A 24,957-nucleotide genomic window follows, 5' to 3' on the forward strand; every position below is an offset into this window, starting at 1 on the left:
CTGCTGCTACCACACACTACCACACACACACACACACACACACACACACACACATACACACACACTGTATGATTTCTTTTCAGCAATTCTATTTCTAAGCCTCAGTTTCCTCATCTATAATGTGAAGGAAATTACTAGGTTGTTGGGAAAGTAATTACTAATTTTTGCATAGAAAAATACGTCATGACTTTCCCGACAACTTAATATAATTTCCTCTTTATTGTTATGAAGAACAATAAAATAAGAAAACCTATAGAAAAGCAGCTTCAAATTACAAGGAATTCTACTCATATGAAGTGTCTCCTCTCATTTTTTCCATCATAGCCATAAAGGTCAACGGGCCAAAAGAGGAAGAGAAGTAAAGGAGGAAGAGGCACCATTAACACCACAGCTGGTCCACAGTGCCAGGGCTGTATGGATCACCTGAATGACACAGAAACCAAACACAGGAGCCTTCCTCCTGAGACCAGCACCCCCTTCAAGATGGAAATCAGCTTCAACTAGAGAACAACTAGGAAGCCCATGGCTTAACTCTAAAAGCAGCAGGTTTGTCGGGAACCAGCAGTTAGCGTAATGGCTATGTCGCTGGACTCCCACGTAGTCGACCACGGTTCATGTCCCAGACCCGGTGACTTAAAACTCACGCCGGGCGCGTGTGTGTGCGTGCCCAAGATCCCGAGAGGAGAATGGAGGAGAAGGGATTGCGGCGTGACCATCCCCCCTGGGGGGTGATTTCTCGCTTTCTGTCTCTATGTCTCTCTCTGTCTGTCTGGCGAGTACATGCGCCCTATAGCGAAAACCCCTCCAAAAAAAAAAAAAAAAAAAAATAGAGCTGCTGGTTTGTTTATAAGCTGAGCCATAAACATCTTACTTTGTGGCATGAAGCTGAATTTACCAGCAAGTGAATAAACAGAAACCCCCAGCTGGCTGCCACATCTGGCTAAGGCAAGATCTCCAACAAAGTCAGTCAGAAGTCACCCTATCAGTGCCAGATCCTATCAGTCACTGGGAAAGAACTGGGATTCTCTTGTCTATTTTTTAAAAAAGATTTAACATCCTAGAGCCTCTCGCCACCTAAAATAAGTCTTTACATTTTAATAAATGCCAAAATTTCCAAAACATTTTTCTGTATTTTCTCTGGTTCTTTATTCACATATAAAAGCTTCAGACTGGAGGGGCCAGCAGGTGGCATGGTGGTTAAAGGTGCTGGACTCCCACATGGCTGACCAAGGTTCAAGTCTCGGACCTGCTGGCCTTCTGTCTGTCTGTCTCTCTCTCTCTCACACACACACATACACACACGCACACACGCACATGCGCTTTCTGTCCCTTTCCGGGCAAGTAAAAAAAAAAAAAAGGTAAGTAAATAAAGTGAAATAAAACAATAAAAAAAACCACTTCAGACTGGGACCAGCAGATGGTGAAATGGTTATATCGCTGGACTCTCACCATGATTTGAGTTCTGGACTTGTGGCTTAAAACTCAGGCCAGGAGCATGTGCATGTGTGCCCCAAATCTCAAGACAACAGAGAAGGGACTGTGCCACTAGGTCCAAGACTCAGAAACTGATCAGTTATGGGGGGGCATAACCACTATGCCACCTGCTGGCCTCATCAAACCTTATATTTTTGATGCATTTCAAAGTTACAGACATTCCACTCCTAAACATTTAAGCATGCATATCACTAAGTAGGATTTAATATTTTTTTGCAGATTTTTTTTTCCCTTTACAGTGATACTTACATAACATCAAGTGCACAGTCTGATCATTCTGGATTGTTCCTTCGTACCTCTTCTCAGTCAAACCTGATCCTATTCCCGAGACAACCACTATTCTGATTTTTTTTTCCTTACAGATAGTTTTACTTGTTCTGTAACTTGGCATAAATAGAATCATACAATATGGTCTCTTTTGTGCAAGACCCCTTTTACTCAGGATATTTTATTATAAGAAATTTAATTTTCATTCTCCAGACTATATTTAATTATTTTTAGTAACTGCCTTATATATGACAAATGTCCCATTTTCTTTCTTTCTTTTTTTTGGTAGGTTTTTCCCTTAGGGCATGTGTGTTGCCACAGGGGGAGAGAAAGAGAGAGAGAGACAGTGAGAAATCACCCCCTGGGGGGAAGGCCACACTGCAATCCCTTTTCCTTCATTCTCCTCCTGGGATCTTGGGCATGCATACACGTATACCCTGCGCGAGTTTCAGGCCACAGGGTCTGGGACTAGAACCGTGGTCAGCCATGTGGGAGTCCATTGTCATAACAACTACGCCATCTGCTGGTCCTCTTACACAGGATGTTTTAAAGAACCATCTAAGGTACTCCATAAATCAGTAGTTTGTTCTTTTTTATTGCTAAGAAGCATTCTATTTTATTGCTTTCATTTTTAAAGTATTTTTCTTTATATAGGAAAAAATTCTTGAGTCTTTTAAAAAATTTATTACCATATTATTAGAAAGCCAAATGCTACTGGATAAAGTGGCTTCCTCACTCATAAAAAATAAACCAAAAAACCATCATTTTAAAGTACAGAGGAAGCTGGATCCTACATGGCCACCCAGGGTTTGAACAGCAGCCCCAGTGGCCTGTACACACCCAGGATCCTGATGGGATGGGGAACTGAGGAAAAAGGACTGTGGTGTGACGAGGCCCTATTGGGCAGTGCGATCGTGCATTATTTCTCTTGTGCATGTGCTTTCTGGCATTGAAAAAAAAAAAAAACCTAACATGAATTTTTCCAAAATGCATAAATGTGTTCTATCTAATAAGGAAAAAGAACATTTTTTTTGCATGTTCTAAAATTAATACCAAGGAGCAATCCCTCATATTTTTTTTAACGAACTATTTATTTTTATTTTATTACTATTTTTTTTAAAGTGCTGTTATCAACAGGGAGAAAGAGGAAAAGTGAGAAAGCAAACAGCCAGGTATAAGACTCAAACCATAGTCGACCAAGTGAGAGTCCAGTGCCCCAACCACCACATCACCTGCTGACCCCTCTCTACTGTATCGTTAAGAGATGTATTTGGGGACCAGCAGTTAGTGTAATGGCTATGTTGTTGGACTCCCATGTAGTCGACCATGGTTCGAGTCCCAGACCTGGTGGCTTAAACTCACGCCAGGTGCGTGTGCGTGTGTGCCCAAGATCTCGAGAGGAGAATGAAGAGAAGGAATTGTGGCATGGCCATCACCACTGGGGGTGATTTCTCGCTGTCTCTCTCTGTCTTTCTAGTGAGGGCGCGCACCCTACAGCAAAAACCTCTCCAAAAACAAAAGAGATGTATTCAGGGACCAGCAGATGACATAATAATTACGTTGCTTGACTCCCAAGTAGTCGACTGTGGTTTGAGTCCTTTACCTGGTGGCTTAAAACTCACACAAGGCGTGTGTGGTTGAATAAAATCCTGAGAGGAGGATGAAGAAGAGACTGTAGCATGGCCATCTCCCTTGGAGAGTGATTTCTTGCTTTCTCTCTGGCGAGTGCACATGCTCTATAGCAAAACCTCTCTTACAAAAAAAAAGAAATGTATTTGGAAAATTAAATCAGTCAAATAACCTACTTGTATTAATAGTAAAGCAGGCAAATAGAGGAGCACTATAACAAGGTCTGTATATATTTTTCCCTCACTAATTGCCAGATAAAAAATTTAAAAGGTTAAAGGCAGCCAGATCCCATATAGCCAACCCTGTGGTTTGAGTCTCAGTTCTGGCAGCTTGAGAAATATGCTAGGTAAATGTGTATACATGTCCAAGATACCAACATGACCGAGAAAATGGAGACATGGGGATGAAACTGTGGCATGACCATTCCCCGTTGGGGGCACTTTTTCCTCTCTCCTCTGTCTCTCCAGTGAATGCACGTGCTCTCCAGCAAAATTAAAAAAATATATAATAAAATAAAGGGTCACAACCAGGACTGCAATCCAAAAAAAAAAATTTTTTTTAATTATTTTAGTTAACTTTATTTGACCAGTGAGGGACAGAAAGAGAGAGAGAGAGAGAGAAAGTAAGAAAGCAAGACACAGGTCCAGGACTCAAACTGCAGTTGGACATGTGGGAGTCCCACACCCTTAACTACCACGCCACCTGCCAGTCCCTGCAATCCCAAATCTTAAAATACTTTTGAATAGAGGTCTTGAGAGAAATGCAAAATCTCTACAAATCATCACTAAGATGCAAGAATATTTATACAAATAAAGATACTTTTCTAGATGAGGTAACTAAATCTTATAACATGTATTTTCATTCAAGTTAAGTTACAGATTCACCCTTAACTACCACGCCACCTGCCAGTCCCTGCAATCCCAAATCTTAAAATACTTTTGAATAGAGGTCTTGAGAGAAATGCAAAATCTCTACAAATCATCACTAAGATGCAAGAATATTTATACAAATAAAGATACTTTTCTAGATGAGGTAACTAAATCTTATAACATGTATTTTCATTCAAGTTAAGTTACAGATTCAACTCAATTCTAGTAAAAAAATCAAAGTTTTTGATGGGAATTGAATAATCCCAAATTCAATTGGAAAAATACAATGAGCATAATGTCTCAAGAAGATTTTATGAAACAGCATTTAGGAGAGATGCTTCTGGTCCTTTTATCCAAGTTGTAGAAAGCTTAATAGTTATTAGAGTACAATTTCTTTCTTTCTTTTTTGGAAAGATTTTTCTTTTAGGCCGCATGCACTTGCCAGAAAGACAGAGAGAGACAGAGAGACAGAAAGTGAGAAATCATCCCCGGGTGGGGTGGCCATGACGCGATCCCTTCTCCTCCATTCTCCTCTCGGGATCTTGGGCACTCACGCACACATGCCTAGCATGAGTTAAGCCACCAGGTCCAGGATTTGAACTGCAGTCGACTACATGGGAGTCCAGAGACACAGCCATTACGCCAACTGCTGGTCCCAGAGTACAATTTCTTAAGCAAGCAATTCTCAAGCTCTTAAAATAATAATTTTTTTTACATCTCATGAAGAAATGCCAGCCCTAAAGCTAGGAAACCCAGATTCCCAAAGGTGACACAGTTAAAAGTACATTACCATTCACACCAAACAGACAGCTAACCACCTTGAGGCATTCAGCCAAAAAGAACAACAAAGAAGTAACAACTCAAATGGTACAGAGATGCTGTTTGCTGTACCATTACATGGCAAATGGTCTGCAGAGAAGAGGGGCCTCTGCTATGTCCCTGCATACACAAGGAAGACCCTTGGTGTGAGTACCTTGCTGTGTAGAGCCTGACCTGGGAGTCACCTGGACCCTGCTTTCCATGCTGACTGTAGAAGGGAGAGCTCACATAAGCCACAGCCAACTTTTTTTTTTTTTGAGAGTTTTTTTTGCTATAGCCATATTCGCTTGCCAGAAAGACAGAGAGAGACAGAGAGACAGAAAGCAAGAAATGACCCCCAGGGGGGAGGGCCACGCTGCAATCCCTTCTCCATTCTCTTCTTGAGCTCTTGGGCACGCACACATGGCATGAATTTAAGCCACCATGTCTGGCACTCAAACCGCGGTCAACTACATGGGAGTCCAGCAACACAGCCATTATGCCAACTGCTGGTCTTGCCACGGCCAACTTTATTCTTCATCAAAAACTTTTCCTCTAAAGGCTGTAAGTGCACATTGCTAGCCTTGCTGCTCACTGACCTTCTCAGCCATGGCGTCCATGTAGTCTTGTCGTTGGTACTCTCTTCGGCGTAAATGCCTGTACACATGGAACTCTCCACTGCCGGCCCCAGCACTTGAACCTATTGACAGAACAGTCAAGAGGTCCAGATGAAATCCAGTTACCGACATAGGCCACCCTTAACCACAAGGAACTAAAGAAACTGGAGATCATGGCAGGAACCATGCCTGCCACATTCCCATCGTACCCCAGGCACAGTGCTTACCATGTTGTAGGTATCATTACATTACTCAATGCACACATATTGAATGTGAAATCACCCAAAATTCTGCTCTGATGTAGTATTAGGAAGAGCATGGGGCTGGCCTTGTGGTTAAGGAAGCTGAATTCTGACTGTGTGGTTCAGACCTTGGTCCTAGAGACTTGAAAATTATTGTGTGCATGTGTGCATGCAGGTCAAAATCCTAACAGGGCGGAGAAATGTGGAAGGGACTACGGCGTGGTCACACCCCATGGGGGATGCTTTTTCTCTCTCCCTGTCTCTGTCTCTCTGGTGAGTGCATGCATACTCTGGCAAATTAAAAAAGAAGAAGAACAAACTGTAGTTTAGTGATCAGAAATCTAGAAGAAGGCCTGTGACCTTCCCTCTCCTATAATTTCACATTTCACATGCTATTGATACATTCCTACTGAATTGAAATAAAAGTCTATGACATTTAAAGGAACCTTAAAAAATTTGTGTAAAAATGATAAAATGGAATTAAAAGGGGCTAGACAGTGGCACAGCAGTCAAATACAAAATTCTGTGAGGCAATTCCACATGGGAAGGTCCTTGGTTCAAGTCTGGAGACCTCTCTGAGTATTCTGGGAACACATCTGCCCATGGTCCAGGGCTGGCTGAGGTATGGAGGTAGATTTTGACACTGAAATTCTGTTGGGGATGCTTTCTCTGTCTGTCTCCTTTGTTCATGGAAGTAAATTTAAAAAAAAAAAAAATATATAAGAGGAACAACTAAGCAAAACAACAGAAAATAAAAAAAAAAATATATATATATACACACACACACACACACAATATTTTAAGTGAAAAGAAAAAGCACAGAACAGCATGTGTCATATACAATTATTTGCATAAAGAAAAAAATTAAAGTACAAATTTATTTGCAGAGTTCTTTTACAATATGAACTTTTCATGAACTTTTTGAAGACCTTGTATTAATTACAGCTAGGTTAAAGCAGTAGGTATAGCTTATTTATACTTTTGTAAAAATACTTTTTCTTAAATGATCTGAGAATAAACAGGTTCGAAAGGCTATACCAGAAGGTTACAGGTGGAATAATGGAATTATAGGTGGTTTTATCTTTTTTTAAATTTTGCTACAGGGAACATGTACTTACCAGAGAGATAGAAAGAGAGGAAAAAAGAAAGCATATCCCAGGGAGGATGGTCATGCTGCAATCCCCTCTCCTCTATTCTCAAGCTGCTCATCTGGGACTCCAGCTGTATAGTCAGCTATGTGGGATCCAGCCACCTAAACCACTATGCCACCAGCTGGCCAAATGGTTCTAACTTTTTATACTTTTTAAATTTGTTTTCATTTATAATTAGTATATCTTAAATCTATAACCCAACAAATTTATAAAACTATTCCCATTAACCAAAAATATACAATATATTAAGAATAATACAGAAGGGGCCAGTAGGTGGTATGGTGGTTAAGAGCGCTGGACTCCCACATGGCTAACTGTGGTTTGAGTCCTGGACATGGAGGTTTGCTTTCTCACTTTCCCTCTCTCTCTCTGGAAATATTAAATAATAATAATAATGAAGTTAAATAAAGTAATTCTTTAAAAATAATAACACACACACACAAATAATACAAAAGAAAATCCTCTAGTGCCAAACCATAAGCAACTATACTCCTTCATTATAAGAGAAAAATACTAGACTGGTGAACATTTCCTTTTTTTCCTATTAAACAAGTATTACCTATAGGGTTGGTTGGTTTGTTTTTGGAGAGATTTTTGCTATACAGCACATGTGCTCAGCAGAAAGACAGAGAAACAGAAAGTGAGAAATCACCCCCCAGGGGGATGGCCACGCCACAGTCCCTTCTCTTCTCCTCTCAGGATCTTGGGCACGCACGCACGAGTGACTGGCTGAGTTTAAGCCACCAGGTCCAGGACTCGAACCGTAGTCGATTACATGGAAGTCCAGCAACATAGCCATTACGCCAACAGCATGTCCCAACTATAGGGTTTTTATATCTACCTTAAAAAAATTTTTTTAAAGAATTATTTAATTTATTTATTGTCATTATTCAATTTAATCAGAGAGAAGTGCGAGCGAGTGAGCGAGCGAGAGAGAGAAGAAAAGTGAGCAAGCAAGTCACCAGGTCTGGGACTTGAACCATGGTCAGTCATGTAGGAGTCCAGTGCCACCACACCACCCGCTGGCCCCTCTACTTTTAAAAATTACAGTTTTACACACACACACACACACACACACACACATATTACCCATTACATCTCGGACAAATTCCGGGGGAGGTCGAGGTGCCCATTCACTCATTTTCTCTGGAATCGGAACTGCTTTGTCCTGAAACATTTAAACACAAAAGCATTTGTATCAATGTTTGTAAGTGGTATAAACTTGTTTGTAAGTGGTATAAACAGTTATATCTCTTAGAACCAAAGAGTTTTAACTGGACTAGTTTAGTGGGATCGCTTTGTTCCTTGAAGTCAGAACTGACTTTATGTTCTTTCCTCTCTTTTGACTGTACTTTATCCTGTATTATACTCTGGGGTATATATAACAGTCCACAGCCTTCACCACCGACACTTTCCACAGCAGAACCAAGAAATGTAAATCACCGTTTACGACTAGAACACCTCCACCTACTTTCCTTTACGAGGGAGAGCCACAGCTCACCCGTGTGTGAGAAGCACCCACTACAGGGTCTCGTCCTGCAGGGACCCCCCCCACACACTAGCCTGCTAGCCAGCCAGGATCCCAGGCGAGTGCGCACCTGCACCCCCCCGGGGCTTGAAACCACCGCTAGAGGAGGAGAGTCAACCCTTTCTAGCCAAACGAATGAAAGCCCTTCTCATCCAATCGTTTTCATTACTGAGGGGACAGAAGCCTGGATTGGAGATGGGTAAGCAAAGTGTGACCTGCTCCAAATGTCTCGGCCGATGTCTAACAATCGGTGCTGTTTACAAGAAATAACCCAGATTCTCCCTTCCAAGTCTGCCGCTTTTGTTCACAGAAGTTAACCCACAAAGGGCCCGAGAGCATAGAAAGCCGCTCCAAGCGCCTCACCCAGCCTGGGCTCTCACCCAAAGACGGACGGGAAGCTCGCTGTCTCGGGGCGACCTACGCCGTACCAAGGATCGCTCCAGGGAGCAGGGCAAGGGTCAAGTACTGAATTTCGGAGTTTGGAGGTGGGGAAGTGGGGACGTGGGGCCAAGGGCCCTCCAGGGGTGAGTGTCCGACCGGCAGTGGAGCCCGCCCCTCATCTCACCGGGTTCTTCATGAGCCGCTCCAGTTTGAGCTTCTGTTCCTCCGCCGCGTTCTTGGGGATGATGAGCGTCTGTGGCTCTTTCTTGGGTCTCGGCGGTCGCACGGCGGCGGCCGCTGAGTTCGCCATGACGGCAGTCCTACTCCCCCAACGAACGACGGCGGCAGCGCGCACGTATGACGAAAGGGCCGCGCGCCAGCGACGCATGCGCAGTCTCTAAGCTGGGCGGGGACGGAGGCGGAGCCGCGAGACAGAAGCACCTGCTGAATATTCATGAGCTCAAGGTCGAGGTGGGTTATTTTGATCAAAGCTACTTGATTTCGTTTCCTGTTTCTGAACTAATCACTGCAGCCAACGCCCACGTCCCAGGAGGAGGAGCGTCCCTCCATGCCCGAGTGGCCCGACGCAGCAGACCTCTCCTCCGTGGGCGTGGTGGTGCCACCGCGTAATCCCAGGGACGGCTCTCAGCATCTCTTCCCACTCGGCTCTTCTCGCTTCAGGCTTCGTGATGACCCTACCTTGGATCCGGTTCTTGTCCCACTTTCATTTCTGACGATCTCTTTTTGATACAAAAGAGTGCGCAAACGTGTCACTAAACTCCGTGAATGGTGGGGCCAAATCTTTTATTATCTACTTATTTTTTAAGAGATTTTTTGCCATAGGACAACGTGCGCTCGCTGGGGAGACAGAGAGAAACAGAGACAGAAAGCGAGAAATCACTTAGGGAGGGGTGGCCACACCGCAATCCCTTCTCCATTCTCCTCTCGGGATCTTGGGCACGCACGCACACGCGGCTTGAGTTTTAAGCCGCAGATCTGGGACTTGAACTGTGGTGTACTACGTGGGAGCCCAGCAAATAACCATTTTGCCATCTGTTGGAATCTGGAGCCGTATTATTTTGTCTTCTTTGAATACTTTTGAACCTGCCTGTTCCCCCGTGTAAGTCATATCGCTGCCTACCGAAAGACCCTTTGTTATGAGAGAGAATAGCCCTTCTCACATTTGGAGCTGGCCAGGCGTTGAGAGCTAGGCCCTGGTGTTCTATTGAAGTACAAAATCTCCCAGATGGCTTCTGTGACCATGATGGGACAGGATATGATTGCTTTACAATCATGATTAAACTCGTATGAACGTTAAGGGAGTTGGATCTCACATGGTGGACCACAGTTTAAATCCCACACTCTGCAGCCCCAAAAACACACTGGGCACATGTGCAAGTGTGCCTAAAATACTGAAGTAATTGAGAAGGGATTGTGGCATGACCACACCCCATTGTGGGAGGAGCTTTCTCCCTCTTTTGATCTCTGTTGTATCTCTCTGGTGAGTACACATGCCTCTGGCAATTAGAAACACTAAAAACAAAAACCTCGTGAAAACAAGAATATTATTATTATTTTTGTTGTTGGGGGAGAGATTTTTTTTTTTTTTTGCTATAGAGCTTGTGCACTCACCAGACAGAGAGAGACAGAGAGATAGAAAGAGAGAAATAACCCCCCAGGGGGCATGGCCACAACTCAATCCCTTCTCCTCCATTCTCCTCTCGGGATCTTGGGCATGCATGCACACATGTCCAGTGTGAGTTTTAAGCCACTGGGTCCGGGACGCGAACCGTGGTCAACTACATGGGAGTTCAGCGACATAGCCATTACGCTAACTGCTGGTCCCTCCTTCTTTCTTTACTCATTCATCTTTCTCTTGGTCATCTCATCAACACATTTATTTGCTCCATATTTACTTTTTCTCTCCCCTGTTCCCTAAGCACTCTGCAAGCACCCACTCTACACCAGATCAGGGTTAGGTGCTGGGATTTTGATCCATTCCTCCTCCAGGTCTGTGAGGAAACAGATGGTGAGGACACAGAAAAAGAATGGAGGAACACTCAGTAAATAAATGGATACTCAGTGAATGAATGAACATGTGAGACAGCAGAGAGTTACAGGGCAAAGAGGGCAGGGCCATGTCTGTCCGGTTGGCAGTAATCTCTCTGGCACCCCCAGCTCAGGGATGGGCACAGACCTGGTGCTTGGCAGATAGCTACCAGATGGAAATTAAGTGAATGAATGTATGAAAGTAGGGGAGAATCAAGACATGTGGGTGTCAAGGAGCTGGTGAAAACAATATCAATGTCTAAGTCTGTCCTAAGTCATTGACATATTTATCATCCTGATTTTTTAAATATATGATCAGTTATTTAATTAGGTTCTTGGCAAAAGATTGAGAACGCCAAATTGTGAGGATAAACTCCATTTGTAAGGGCAAACACGGGTCGCAGGTAGCCCTGGAGCTGAGGAACAGCTTTGATTTTGGGTAAAATTTGCACGTCCCACAGGTTTCTGATCAACCTTGCACTGCTCTGAAATCTCATATTTCTCCTTCTCTTTGTAAAAGATCTCACCATCCTTGGTGTCTGGGCTTCCGCAGTTTCTTTTTCTTGAAGTAAGCATTTGTAAGGTGCTTTGGGATCTTTACATTGCTAATATCAGTTTTCGTGGAGGTGGTGATGACAAACTTCTCGTGTGTTCTCTGCAGTGGACCTCGATTGAGAAGCAGCGATCCAGTTACAGGTAGCAAGACACTGCTCTGCTGCTTCAGGAAAACCACTCTCTCGCCTCTGCGGCGTCCAGTGAGGACGAGAATGGTGCCGTGAGTGATGCTGGCTCGCAGCTCTCTCACATGCTGACTGAAGGCTTTTTTGCTGTGGCTCAACAGTTTCGAGGCGCATCTTCAGTAGGATAATACCTAGGCATTTTGTGCAGTTTAACCACCCAGGCACCACCATTCTTGTCTCTACCAACTGGTTTTGTGACAGTGGCGAGAACCTTCTTCCTTTTCTTTTCGATCCTGGATTTAGTGGCCGAGTATCTCTTGTACATGGCCTTCCTGGAACACATGGCGGACCGGGAGCATCTGCCGACGCCCCAGAGTAGGACCAGGTTTCGGCTGCAGTGGGGCTTCCCCTTCTTGGGCTTCTTAGCCTTGGGGTCAGCCTTTTCAACCTTCCCGCTGACACCAGCTTTCTTGGCTTCAGGTTTTTTCTCCTTAGTACCCTGCCTCACAGCTTTTCATCTGCCATCTCGGATAGTGGGAAAGAGCTGTCATCCTGATTTTACAGAAGAGGAACCGGGACCCAGCAGGAGAGTGGCTCAGGGTCGCACAGACTTGAACCTAGTGGTCTGGCCCTGGGTCTGCGTCACACGGATGGGACAAGTCCCCTAGTAGACTGGTGGGAAATGCTCATGTGGCATCCTAGGGCTGAGGCTAGATTTGAGGTCCTCCTTCCTGGATGAAAGGGCTCCTCTTCATCACCAGTAGATGCCCCTGGGGGGAACTCAGACTTAGGTGCTGTCCTGTCAGCCACAAGGGGGCAGCAAATCCCTACCCAGGCCTGCTGGGCCCCAAGTCTAAGTATTGGGCCCCTTAATCCACCTTCCCTGAGACCCGAAGCTGGGCACCTAGAAAGGGTGTCTGCCTCATCAAAGACTCCAGTGCTTCAGAGTATGGTTGATTTGGTGCCAAAGTTTGGTTCCACCTATCTGGGCTTAAGCAGGCAATTTTCTAAAAATCATTTTATTTTTCAGTATTATTTTTAATTTGCCACAAGAGACGTGTACTCATGAGAGAGAGAGAGAGAGAGAAAGAGAGAGTAAGAGGGAAAGTGCGAACCCAATGTACTAGGTCTGGGGCTTGAACTGCCGTCAGCCATGTGGGAGTCCAGAATCCCAACTATCATGCCATCTGCTGGCCCCTTGAGCAGACGCTTTAATCTCTCTATTGCCTTACAAGTAAGGTGGGTACAAGCAAGCTAGCTTTGACTTTGGCTGTGGTGAAAATGTGATAGATGAACGGTGCCCAGTGCCATGTGTGACACCTGTTTCAGCTCATTACTGTGTTGCTAAACAAAACTACCTGAGACTGGGCGATCTCTTAAGGATAAAGACTTCTCTGGCTCAATTCTGGTAACTGAAAAGTTCAAGGGTATGAGGCCAGCAACTGGCCAGCGTCTGCTGCATCACAACATGGATGCATGCAAGGAGAGACCTGTGGGTCTCTTTTTCTAACAGCGGGCTCTCAAGGAAACGAGTCCATTCCCAGAAGAGGGAGAACTCCCTCCCTCCCAGGAGATGGCCTTGACCTATCCATGAGGATGGCACCTCTGCTCCCCAGTTCAGACATTGTCTGCTAGGCCTAACCCCCTAAAGGCCCCACCCACCTCAACACCATTACACTGGGTCCCAAGGTTCCAGCATATGAACCCTTGGAAGACAAACCATTTCCAAACCATAACACTACCTGTCCCACTTTGGGTCCAGGACCAGGGGGTTTCCCAGGAATAGGACTTTTTAGTACTGAAACCAGGGGAATCTCAGGCAAACCAAGACAACGGTTCACTATAGAGGAGTGTGCACTCCTATCTCAATCCTTTGAGTTTCAGTCCATAGTAAAACAGCAAAGCTTTTTGGGACCAGCAGATGGCATAATGGTTACATTGCTGGATGCTCATGTGGTCGGCCATGGTTTGAGTCCTAGATCTGGGGGTTTAAAACTCACACCAGGCACGGGTACATGCGTGCCCAGAATCTTGAAAGGAGAATGGAGGAGAAGGGATTTCGGCATGGCCATCCCCCTGGGGGGTGATTTCTTGCTTTCAGTCTCTCTGTCTCTTTCTGTCTCATTGGTGAGCACATGCACCCTATAGAAAAAGGTCCCCCTTAAAAAATGTTTAAAATGGGGGACCAGCAGTTGGCATAATGGCTATGGAGCTGGATTTTCATGTAGCCAACTGCGGTTCGAGTGTCGGATCTGGTGACTTAAACTCATGCCGGGCACGTGTGCGTGCGTGCCCAGGATCCTGAGAGGAGAATGGAGGAGAAGGGATTTCGGCATGGCCATCCCCCTGGGGGGTGATTTCTTGCTTTCAGTCTCTCTGTCTCTTTCTGTCTTTCTGGCGAGCGCATGTACCCTATAGCAAAAACCTGTCCAAAAAAAAAAAGAAAAAGAAAGAAAAGAGAGAGAGAGAGAAAACTTTTCTACAAATATTCCATGATTTGAGTTCCTCATTGAATTAGTGAGTCAATGATCTTTCCATAACAGTCCTGCTGTTGCTAGCAAGAGAAAAGATCCTCCCGACAGGAATAAAAACAAAGGTATGATACCCAGTTCAGAAAAGGATTTGTCACTTTCTTATAAACACGCACTTACCAGACAACTCAATCATTTCACTCCTACTTACCCTAGAGAAATGAAAATAAAAGTCCACTGAAGGACCTGGATGAGAATACCTAGAACAGCTTGAGTCATCATTGTCCCAAACATGCCCATCAAACTGATGTCGCCTGTACAGTGAACCACTGCTCAGCCTGAAAGGAAAGAACTGAGGGATGATGGTGGCAGTACAATACAGTGCTCTGGGACCAGCAGATGGCATAATGGTTACATGGCTGGACTCCCATGTGCTGACCGCAGTTCAAGTCCCAGACTCAGTGGCTTAAAACTCACACCAGGCATGTGTGCATGCATGCCCAAGATCCTGAGCCAAGAATGGAGAAGGGATTGCTATGTAGCCATCCCTCCCAGGGGATGATTTCTTGCTTTCTGTCTCTGTCTCTCCAGCAAGGGCACACACCCTATAGCAAAAATCTCTAGAAAAACAAAAACACAATGCTCTGTGGGGCTGACCCACCTTTGAATGTTCTGGGTTTGCATCAAAAGAACTAAGTCCCTGAGTATGCTGGGCATGTGTGTGCCCGTGATCCAGGGCTGGCTGGGGCTGGGGGGCTGGACGGTGGGGTCAGGATCCTGTCAAGGGTGCTCTCTTTTCATCACTCTTTCTTTGCTTCTCTTGTTTGTGAAATACATTTTAGGAAAAAAAGGGAAGGTTCTGCGGTAACTGGCAATACTATGGAAGATTCTCAAAAGCATTATACGGGATGAGTGAATTCAGATCCTAAAGACCACAACCTGAAGGACTCCATTTACTTGACATTCTGCAAAAGCAAAAGCGATAGCGACAGAAAGCAGGTCAGCAGTTGCCATGGGCCAAGGGTAGGCGGAGGTTGATTTTAAAGGGCCTGAGGGAATTTCTTGGGTGATGGAAATGTTCTATATCTGGATTGTAGTGGTGGTTTCATGACTATATGCTCTTGTCAAACTCATTGAACCATGTGCTTAAAAAGGGTAAATTTAATTGTATGGAAATTGTACCTCAATAAACTTACATAATAAACAACCGTTGACTTGCCGGATTACAGAAGAGTCAACCCTTCCCTGTCTGGTGACTTTTGGGAACAGTGCCTGTTTGGGGCCCACAATGCCCACCGAGGCAGCTCAGGCCCTGAAATCTGCCCTGCCCAGCTTGAGGCCAAGGATTGGGTCAATGCTCCAGGCCAGTGTGGAGGAAGCTGTCATACTTGTACCACAGGCCCCACAGAACAGGGGCCCGCTGCTCTGGCTGAGGCTGATCAGTACCTAGTGCCAGAGCCCTTTCTAAGTCAGGCCACACTGAGTGATGGTGGGAGGTGCTTGGACCTGCAGCTGGCCTGGTCAGCACCTTCTGGAGCTCCCAGTCTGAATCAATAAAACACTTTCCTATTCCTGAACTCAGACTCCCCAGGCTGGGGGCTCTGTGGTCAGGCTGGTAGAAGGGCCCAGCAGGAAAGACATGCTGCCCTGACTGGGTTGGCCCGTGACTGAGCTGCATCCTTGGCCTCTCTCAGCCCTTGGCCACTGCGGTCCTAACCATGCTCTGCACACCCTCCCAGGTGACTGCCCATGGATATGTGGGTCACCCACAAATGCCCTGCTGAGATTTGTGGGTGCAGATACTCACATATGCATAGGCCACACCTAAAAGGCCCCCAATCCCGTGATAATCAGCCACTAAACTCATGGAGCACTTCCAATGTGCCAGGCGCTTTGCAAACTGAGTCCTGTGCCTTATCTCATAGGAAGCTTATAAGATAGACACTGTTTTTAGCTTTCATATTGTGAAGTAAAACATATATACAGAAAAATGTACAAAAACAAAGCATATAGCTCAATGAATGATTACAACACAGATACTCATCTAACACCAAGGCACAGAACACCGCCCAAGCCAGAACTCCCTCCTGGCCCTCTAGATCACCCCCCATCCCTGACTTTATGGTAGTTCCTTCCTTGCTTTTCCTTATATTTTAATTTTTTAAAATTTTATTTATATATTGTCTCCATTAAGGAGACAGAGACAGGAACAGAGATAGCCCCCTCCCCCCAGGTCTTGCTGCAACCTACACTCAGCTTCAGCAGCCAGACCATGAGCATACATGGGTCTGGTATGTTCAGGGAGGTCTCCGGATGTGAACCTAGACCCTTGCCCTGTGAATCAGCCTCCAGAGCATCATGTTTCACTGTGGTGCCATCCTCCGACTACATATACACATATAAATCACCAGAGGGCATGTGTGCTTGCCAGACAGAACAGATAAACACCCCCCAACCCCACAGTGGGGCATGCATGTGTGCCCACAGTGTTTTTTAAGCTTCCAGGGCCGAGATTTGAACTGCAATAAGCTGCGTGAAATCCAGCTCCCTTAATCACTGTGCTACAGGGTCAGCCTGATATTTTGATATTGTTACCACCTAAGCATCATCTCTAAAACTCCAGCTTAGGTTTTCCTGTTTTTGGACTTCTACTTTTTTTTTTTTTTTTTTGGAGAGGTTTTTGTTACAGGGCATGTGCACTTCGCCAGAAAGACAGAGACAGAGAGATAGAAAGCAAGAAATCACCCCCCAGAGGGGATGGCCACACCGCAATCCCTTCTCCTCCATTCTTCTCTTGAGATCTTGGGCACGCACGCACATGCGCCTGGTGTGAGTTTATGCCTAGTCTGGGACTCAAATTGTGGTCGACTACATGGGAGTCCAGCGACATAGCCATTACGCCAACTGCTGGTCCCAGGACCTCTACATTCTTGTGATCCATCAGAATTACTTTAAACATTTTCTGCTTTGTGGGTCACTTGTTTACTTACTAGTATCTTTTGTTAAAGAGAAGGTCTTTGTTTTAATGTAGTTCAATTTTATCACTATTTTCTTTGTTGAGGGATTTTTGCGTCTTATTTTAAAAATTTTTCTTCTTGGGGCCAGCAAGTGGAGTGGTGGTTAAGACTCTGGACTCTCATATGGCCAACTACAGTTCGAGTCCAGACTCAGTAGCTTGAAACGCACAAAATTGTGAGAGGAGAATGGAGGAGTAGGGACAGTGTCATGGCCATCCACCCAGGGAAATAATTTCTCACTTTCTCTCTCTCTGTCTCTCTCCAGCGAGTGCATGTGCCCTATGGCAAAAATTTTTAACAAATACTGTTTTGGGGGTTTGTTGTAAAGCAGAGGCCCAGTTTCATTATTTTCCATGTTGGATGCCTAATTTTCCCTGAACCATGTATTGAAGGAACTGCCTTCTTCCCTGTTCCTGTGCTTTACTTCAAATCTAAGCACAGCTTTCATTGTGGCCATTGCCGCTGGCAACCAACCTGGCACAGGTGTGCCCTGACAGCCTATTTATGTATTTATTCTTACTTTTTAGGTTTTTGCCATTGGTGTGTCTGCTCACCAGGGAGAGAGAGAGAGAAGAGAGAGAGACAGTGAGAGGAAAACTGAGAAATCATCCCCAGGGGGATGACCCTCCATTCTCCTCCTGGGATTTTGGGTATGCACACACACGTGCCTGGCATGATTTTCAGGCTGCTAGGTCCGTGGCACAAACCATGGCTGGCCATGTGAGAGTCCAGCACCTTAACCACCATGCCACCTGCTTCCCCTGGAGACCACTTTAAAAAACAAAAGCTTTATTCATTTCTTTCTTCCGTGTGAGAGAGGCACACACACACCAATAGGTCCAGCACCTTAACCACCATGCCACCTGCTTCCCCTGGAGACCACTTTAAAAAACAAAAGCTTTATTCACACCACCAATAGAGTCTTCTCGCTGCAATCCATCCCGGTTCACCAGCGGATCACGGGCACACACATATGTGCTGGCATGCTCAGGGAGTTCTGTGACATGAACTCATAACCTTTCTCCTGTGGGTCCGGTTGAGCTACCATTCTGCCACTATCTGGCCTCTTGAGATGATTTCTTGATGTTTCCACAGCTGGTGATCATTATAAATGGATAAATGAAGCAACTGTGGCTCAACAAGGGTAAAGCAGCCCAGAGAGCTGACTTCTCAGGAACGGAAGTCCGGGTCACTCTCCCGTGACAAGATTCTGGTTGTGGGCTTGGAAAATCCAGAGTGGAGGGAGGAGGGAGATCATGTATTTCAGTTAAAGCAGTGAGGACCACAGGTTGTCTCATTAACTCTCCTCTGTGAAGTCTTCATCAGGGATGTGGCCAGGCATTTGAAGACTGTGATAAGTAGGAATATGTGGAAGACTTGACTGGATTTGAGAACTGAAAGGGCTGCATTGTGTAGGAAGCGCCTGTGTCCATGCGTGTCCCCAAGAAGCTTGGCAGAGGTATAACCCAGCACATCACGCCTCAGCTTAACTGCATGTCTCTTGCTTTTGGAATGAGGGTTTATTTGGCGCTCAAGCACTCACAAACCTGGAGGTGGATGGGACAGCACATGGGGCAACTCTTTTACTTTGATTATTATTATTATTAATAGTTTGTTATAGGGTGCATGTGCTTGCTGGAGAGAGAGAGAGAGAGAGAGAGAGAGACCACGCCCCCTGGAGAGATGGCCACACCACAGTCCCTTCTCCTCCATTCTCTTCTCGGGATTTTGGGCATGCACATGCACAAACTCAGCATATGTTTTCAAGCCGCTGGGTGGGACTTGAACCATGCACTTAGCCAAGTAGGATCCAGTCTCCTTAACTTCCATACCACCTGCTAGCCCCAGGGCAGTTTTTCCCCCCCTATAGGGCATGTCTACTTGCTGAGGAGAGACAGAAGAAGAGAGGGAAAGTGAGAAACCACCCTCCCCCCCAGGGGGATGCCGCACTGCAATCCCTTCTCCTCCGTTTTCCTCTCAGGATTTTGGGCATGCACACTCATGTGTCTGGCATTGTTTTCAAGCTGCCAGTCCTGTGCTCTGGGGCAACCCTTAAGTAGTTGGGGCCTAGAAACAATGTATAAGCCAGGTGATGGCACAGTAGTAACACAATTGGGCCCACCTGAGAAGGTCCCTGGTTTGTGCCCTGGAGCCTCTCTGCTTGTTGCTTGTGTGCATGTCCATGAGCTGGGCCGGCTGAGGGGGGGAATGGCTGGATCGGAGCATGAAGAGCCCTGCTGGGGCTGCTTCTCTCTCTCTCTCTCCCTGTCTCATGGAAGAAATAAATTAATTCTATTTAATTATTTTTTTAAAAATATTTTATTTAACTTTATTGATTTATTTTGAGTTTGACAGAGGGACAGAACAAGAGAGAGAGAGACAGAAAGTGAGAAAGAAAGCCACCAGATTTGGAACTTTAACGGCAGTCAGCCATGTGGGAGCCCAGCACCCTTAGCCACCACTCCACCCACTGGCCCCATTATTATTTTAAAAGAAATGTCTAAAAATTTATTATGGTTATTTAAAAATTTTTAAATTTGCTATAGGGTATGTTTACTCTCACCAGAGAGAGACAGAGAGAGGGAAAATAAGAAAGCAAGCCACCAAATCTGGGATTCAAACTGAGGTCAGACATGTGGGAGTCCGGTGCCTTAACCACCATGCCACCTGCAGGCCTCAGAAATAAATGTTAAAAAGTAAAAAACAAAACAAACAAACAAAAAATAACTTTTCTTCCATTCTTGGGCAGACAATTCTGAGGCACATTTTACACGGATCCTCAGAGCCTGAGCTTGTTGAGGATGAGTGTGAGCAAGCCCAGTTACTTAAAGTGACTAGCTCTACACTGGCTTTCTTTCCTTTCTTCTTTCATGTTTTTCCTTGAAAAATGATTTATTTAATTTTATTTATCTTTTTTTTTTTTTTGGAGAGGTTTTCACTATAGGGCGTGTGCGCTCGCCAGACAGATAGAGAGAGACATAGAGACAGAAAGCGAGAAATCACCCCCTAGGGGGGATGGTCACGCTGCAATCCCTTCTCCTCCGTTCTCCTCTTGGGATCTTGGGCACGCATGCACATGCGCCCGGCGTGAGTTTTAAGCCACCGGGTCCGGGATGCGAACCGCGGTCGACTACGTGGGAGTCCAGCGACATCGCCATTACGCTAACTGCTGGTTCCCGTTTTTTTTTGTTTTGTTTTGAGATTTATCTTTTTTTAAAAGAGAGTTTTTTTGTTTGTTTTTGCTATAAGGCACGTGCACTCATCAGAAAGAGAGACAGAAAGACAGAAAGCGAGAAATCACCCCCTAGGGAGAGGATGTCCACACCGCAATCCCTTCTCTTCTATTCTCTTCTTGGAATCTTGGGCATGCACGCACACACACCCACCGTAAGTTTTAAGTCACCGGGTCTGGAACTTGAGCCACAGTCAGCTCCGTGGGAGTCCAGTGACCATCATGCCATCTGCTAGTCCCAATTTTTAATTAGCTCCAGGTCATGTGCACTCACCAGAGAGAGACAGAGGAAGAGGGGGAGAGGTGGCAGAAAGTGAGAAAGCAGGCTGCCAGGTCTGGGACTTGAACCGCAGTCAGCCATGTGGGAATCCAGTGGCTTATCTACCATGCCACCTGCTGGCCCCTCCTTTCTTCTTTCAATCTTCTCAGTCACACTCTCTTGGTTTTTGGAGCCACCCCAGTACAAAATACCTGCATGCAAGACCTTGTCTCAGTTCTGCTTCTTGTGGAACACAGTTTTAGACACCTGGGTGATATAGAGATGTTATTTTTAAATTTCAGAATATATGGGGATTTCCTACTTACCTTTTTTGTTATTGATTTCTAGCTTATTTGAATTGTGGTCAGAAAACATGCTCTGATTATTTCAATCCTGTGAAATGTATTAGAGTACATTATGGCCCAATATATAATTTTTGCAAATGATTCATGTATACTTGAAAAGAACTTACAACCTAATTAGATACAATTTTCCATGTGCAGTGATACGCTTATAAATATTTAACAAGTAGGCTTCCTAGGGTGGGGAATGAAACCCTGATTTGTAGCATTTGCATGCTATACTAGAAATACTCCCATTATGGTCAATTTCAAACTATCAATGTGATATTGACTGGCTTGCAAAACGTCTTAGAAATTAAACAATTTCCATGTGGGATCTAGATCCCCCAACCACTAGGCCAAAGGGCTAGCAGACCCTGATATTACTATTTCTGTATCAATTTCCTTTTTGTTTTTGTTTACAAACTATGTCTTCTTGTTACCCCTTTACTTTTAAACTTCCTGCATTGTTATGTTTTACCTTTGTTTCATAGAAACATCAGATAGATTTTTCTAACAGAATGAACAATCTTAGCCTTCTAATTGGAAATTTTAGTCAATGTATACTTAATGTAAACTTACAGATTAAATAAATGCTACAGTGTGTGTGTGCTCACGAGAGAGAGACAGAGAGACAGAAAGAGATAGGGGGAGGAGAAAGCACACTCCTCTCTCTACTCCCGCCATGGGAAATGGTCATATCATAATCCTTTCTCCATTTCTCTACCCCGTTGGGACTTTGGGGCATGGACCAACACACAGCTGGCATCTCTCAAGCCAGCAGATCGGGACTCAAACTGCAGAGTTGGCCATGTGGAATCCAGCTGCCTTAACCACGGGGCCATGGAGTCAGCCATAGATTTTTTTTTTTTTATTTTGGGCATGCAGGCACACATACCCGGTGTGAATTTCAAGATGCCGGATCCAGAACTTGGACCATGGCCAGCTATGTGGGAATCCAGCAAGGTAACCATCACGCCATCTGCTGGTCCCAAGATTTTTAAAATCTAATACTTTACTAGATACTTAAGTTTGTCATTTTGTTTCCGTAATGATTGTATGGATTTGTCCTCCCCACCCCCCATTTATTTATTTATTTGTTTGTTGTGATTTTCAGGTGACCAAGTCCAGGACTTGAGTTGTAGTCAGCCATTTGGGAGTCTGCCTCCTCAGCTCACACGCCACCTGCTGGCCCCAGTGGTTCTGCTTTGTAAAATCTCCTTTCTTGCTACTCTTTTATCGTTTGAGTATTTTTACTTCACTTCATCTCCCCTCTTTTGCTTGTTTAGAATTTTTAAGTGTGCTTTCTCCCGCTTGTTCATGCTAGAGTGTGTCTGTGCACACATGAGAATGAGCGGGAGAGAGGTACGCCTTCCGTAGAGTTTGGTCACACCACAATTCCTCCTCCTCCTAGCCACACTGGGTTTTGACCTCGCGCGCTCTGACTTGGGCACGCACTCACATGCCCAGTGTGTTTCAAGCTGACGAGGGTGGAGATTTGAACTGTAGTCTCCCTGCGGGATCCAGCTTCTCTTTTGCAGAGCTTACCATTCCAGACATAGCCAGTCCTCGTTTGGAATTTATATTCACTCTTACTATTCTGTTAGTGATTACCATAGAGATTGCAACATACAGCAGACTTCTCAAAAAATCTAAAGTAAAGGGCCGGCAGGTGGCATGGTGGTTAAGGGTGCTGGATTCTCACATGGCCAACTGCGGTTTGAGTCCTGGACCTGGTGGCTTGCTTTCTCATTCCCCTCTTCCCAGCCCACTCTGACTCTCTCTGATCAAATGAAAATAAATAAATAAAGAAAGAAAGTCAAATAAAACAATTCTTTAAAAAACAATCTGAAGTTAAATACTAGTTTTATTAATACCTGTGCCACCACAACCGATCTGTTTCACTTATCTGTTGTTTCTGTTAAATTTCCTCCATATCTTGTCTCCTAATGTGCCTGGTTGTTTTTAAATGGGTACTTAGCATTATAAATATATATATAGTTTATTTTTTGGAAAGGTTTTTGCTGTAGGGCACATGCACTCACCAGAAAGATAGAGACAGAGAGACAGAAAGCAAGAAATTACCCCCAGGGGGGATGGCCATGCTACAATCCCTTCTCCTCCATTCTCCTCTCAGGATCTTGGGCACACATGCACACATGCCCAGTGTGAGTTTAAGCCACTGGGTCCAGGACTTGAACCATGGTTGACTACATAGGAGTCCAGAAACAGCCATTACACCAACTGCTGGTCCTGGTACTTAGCATTATATTAACCATCTCCATAGAAGCTTTAAATTTTCCTTTGCCAGGATACACACTGCTTGTGCTCAAAGGTTCCAGTAATCTTTGTCTACCTTTGTCCAGTTCAGAAATTAAAGTGATGAAAAGCTCAACTTGTGGAAGCTTGTCTGTGTGAGAGCTGGTCTACTCTGGTCTACTCTGACATCTATAATATGGTCTTTTGTGGTTTTCACTCTAAAGCACAGAAACTTCAATAATGCCCCCTGCCTTGGCAGGTCCAGAATTCAAATAATTGTTCTCTAGCTTGACGAGGTTGTCAAAAGGCTGATTAGCTTTTTAGACATTCATCTATCTCTTCAAATTGGCAGACAACTCTAGGAAAAAGTGCTCTGAAATGCTGGGTTTCTGTCTTTTCCCAGACCCTAGCCTCAGACTTCGTCCCTGCCTCCTTAACATTCTGTCCTCAAGCAGAATAAAGAATATTTTGGGGCCAGCCAGTGGCATGGTAGTTAAGGTGGCTGGATCCCACATGGTCAGCTATGTAGTTTGAGTCTCAGACCCAGTGGCTTGAAAAACATGCTGGTGTGTGTGTGTGTGTGTGTGTGTGTGTGCACGTGTGCATGCCCAAAATCCCAAAAGAAGTGAGAAATGGAGAAAGGATTGCAGCATGACCAACCCCCCATGCATTCTCACTTTCTCTTTCTGTCTCTCTCCAATAAGTGCATGTGCCCTCTCGCAAATGAAAAAAATATTTTTTTGGACCAGTTTTTGTTTTGTTTTGCTTTGCTTTGTTTTAGGTCTTTGCCATAGAGCATATGTGCTTACCAGAGAGAGACAGAGGAGAGGGAAAGTGAGAAATCGCAACCCAGGCGTGATGGCCACTCTACAATCCTTTCTTCTCTATCCTCCTCTCAGGATTTTGAGAAAATCACTCATACGCCTGGTGTGATTTGTAGGCTGTCGGGGTCAGGGTTTGAACCGTGGTCTATCATGTGAGAGTCCAACACCTTAACCAACAAGCCACTTGCTACTCCTTGACCAGTTTTTAGGTTGTCCATGAGTGGATTAGTTGGAAAAAGTGCCATCACTGGAATGAAAGTCTTAGTAGATACTATTATTTTTCAGAGAGAGATTTTTACTATAGGGTGTGTGTGCTTGCTGGAGAGACAGAGACAGAAAGCAAGAAATCACCCCCCGGGGGGATGGCCACACCACAATCTCTTCTCCTCTCCTCTCCCCTTGGGATCTTGGGCAGACACATGGCATGCACCCAGCATGACTTTCAAGCTGCTGGCTCCAGAACTTGAACTGTAGACTACGTGGTTGTCCAGCAATGTAACCATTACGCCATCTGCTGGTCCCAGTAGGCACTATTTTTACCTCCATTTTTCAGATAAAGAATCCAGGCTCAGAGAAGTTAAATATCCCGCCCCAGGTCACATAGTAGTAAATGATGACAGATTCTAATGTGGTTTCTTCTTTCTTTCTTTTTTTTTTTGGAGAGGTTTTTGCTATGGGGCGTATGTGCTCACCAGACAGACAAAGACAGAGATAGGAAGTGAGAAATCACCCTCCCAGAGGTGATGGCCACACCGCAATCCCTTCTCCTCCATTCTCCTCTCGGGATCTTGGGCACGCATGCACACATGCCCAATGTGAATTTAAGCCACCGGGTTCGGGACTTGAACC

General features: G+C 44.9%; 1 protein-coding gene across 1 annotated transcript in view; it reads right to left on the reverse strand.

Annotated features, from left to right (window-relative positions):
- The window catches only part of PRKRIP1 (PRKR interacting protein 1), a 31,619-nt gene extending 22,273 nt beyond the window's left edge, over window positions 1-9,346 (reverse strand). Inside the window, exons 1-3 of the mRNA XM_006155663.3 lie at window positions 9,161-9,346; window positions 8,157-8,235; window positions 5,657-5,757 (exon numbers count right to left, since the gene is read on the reverse strand). Of these exons, the coding sequence (XP_006155725.1) occupies window positions 5,657-5,757; window positions 8,157-8,235; window positions 9,161-9,286 (306 nt within the window). The 5' untranslated portion in view covers window positions 9,287-9,346. The remainder of the gene's footprint in view (window positions 1-5,656; window positions 5,758-8,156; window positions 8,236-9,160) is intronic.
- Window positions 9,347-24,957: the final 15,611 nt, after the last annotated feature.

Source organism: Tupaia chinensis, unplaced genomic scaffold (assembly GCF_000334495.1).
Source record: "Tupaia chinensis unplaced genomic scaffold, TupChi_1.0 Scaffold000465_1, whole genome shotgun sequence".
Classification (NCBI taxonomy): domain Eukaryota; kingdom Metazoa; phylum Chordata; class Mammalia; order Scandentia; family Tupaiidae; genus Tupaia; species Tupaia belangeri.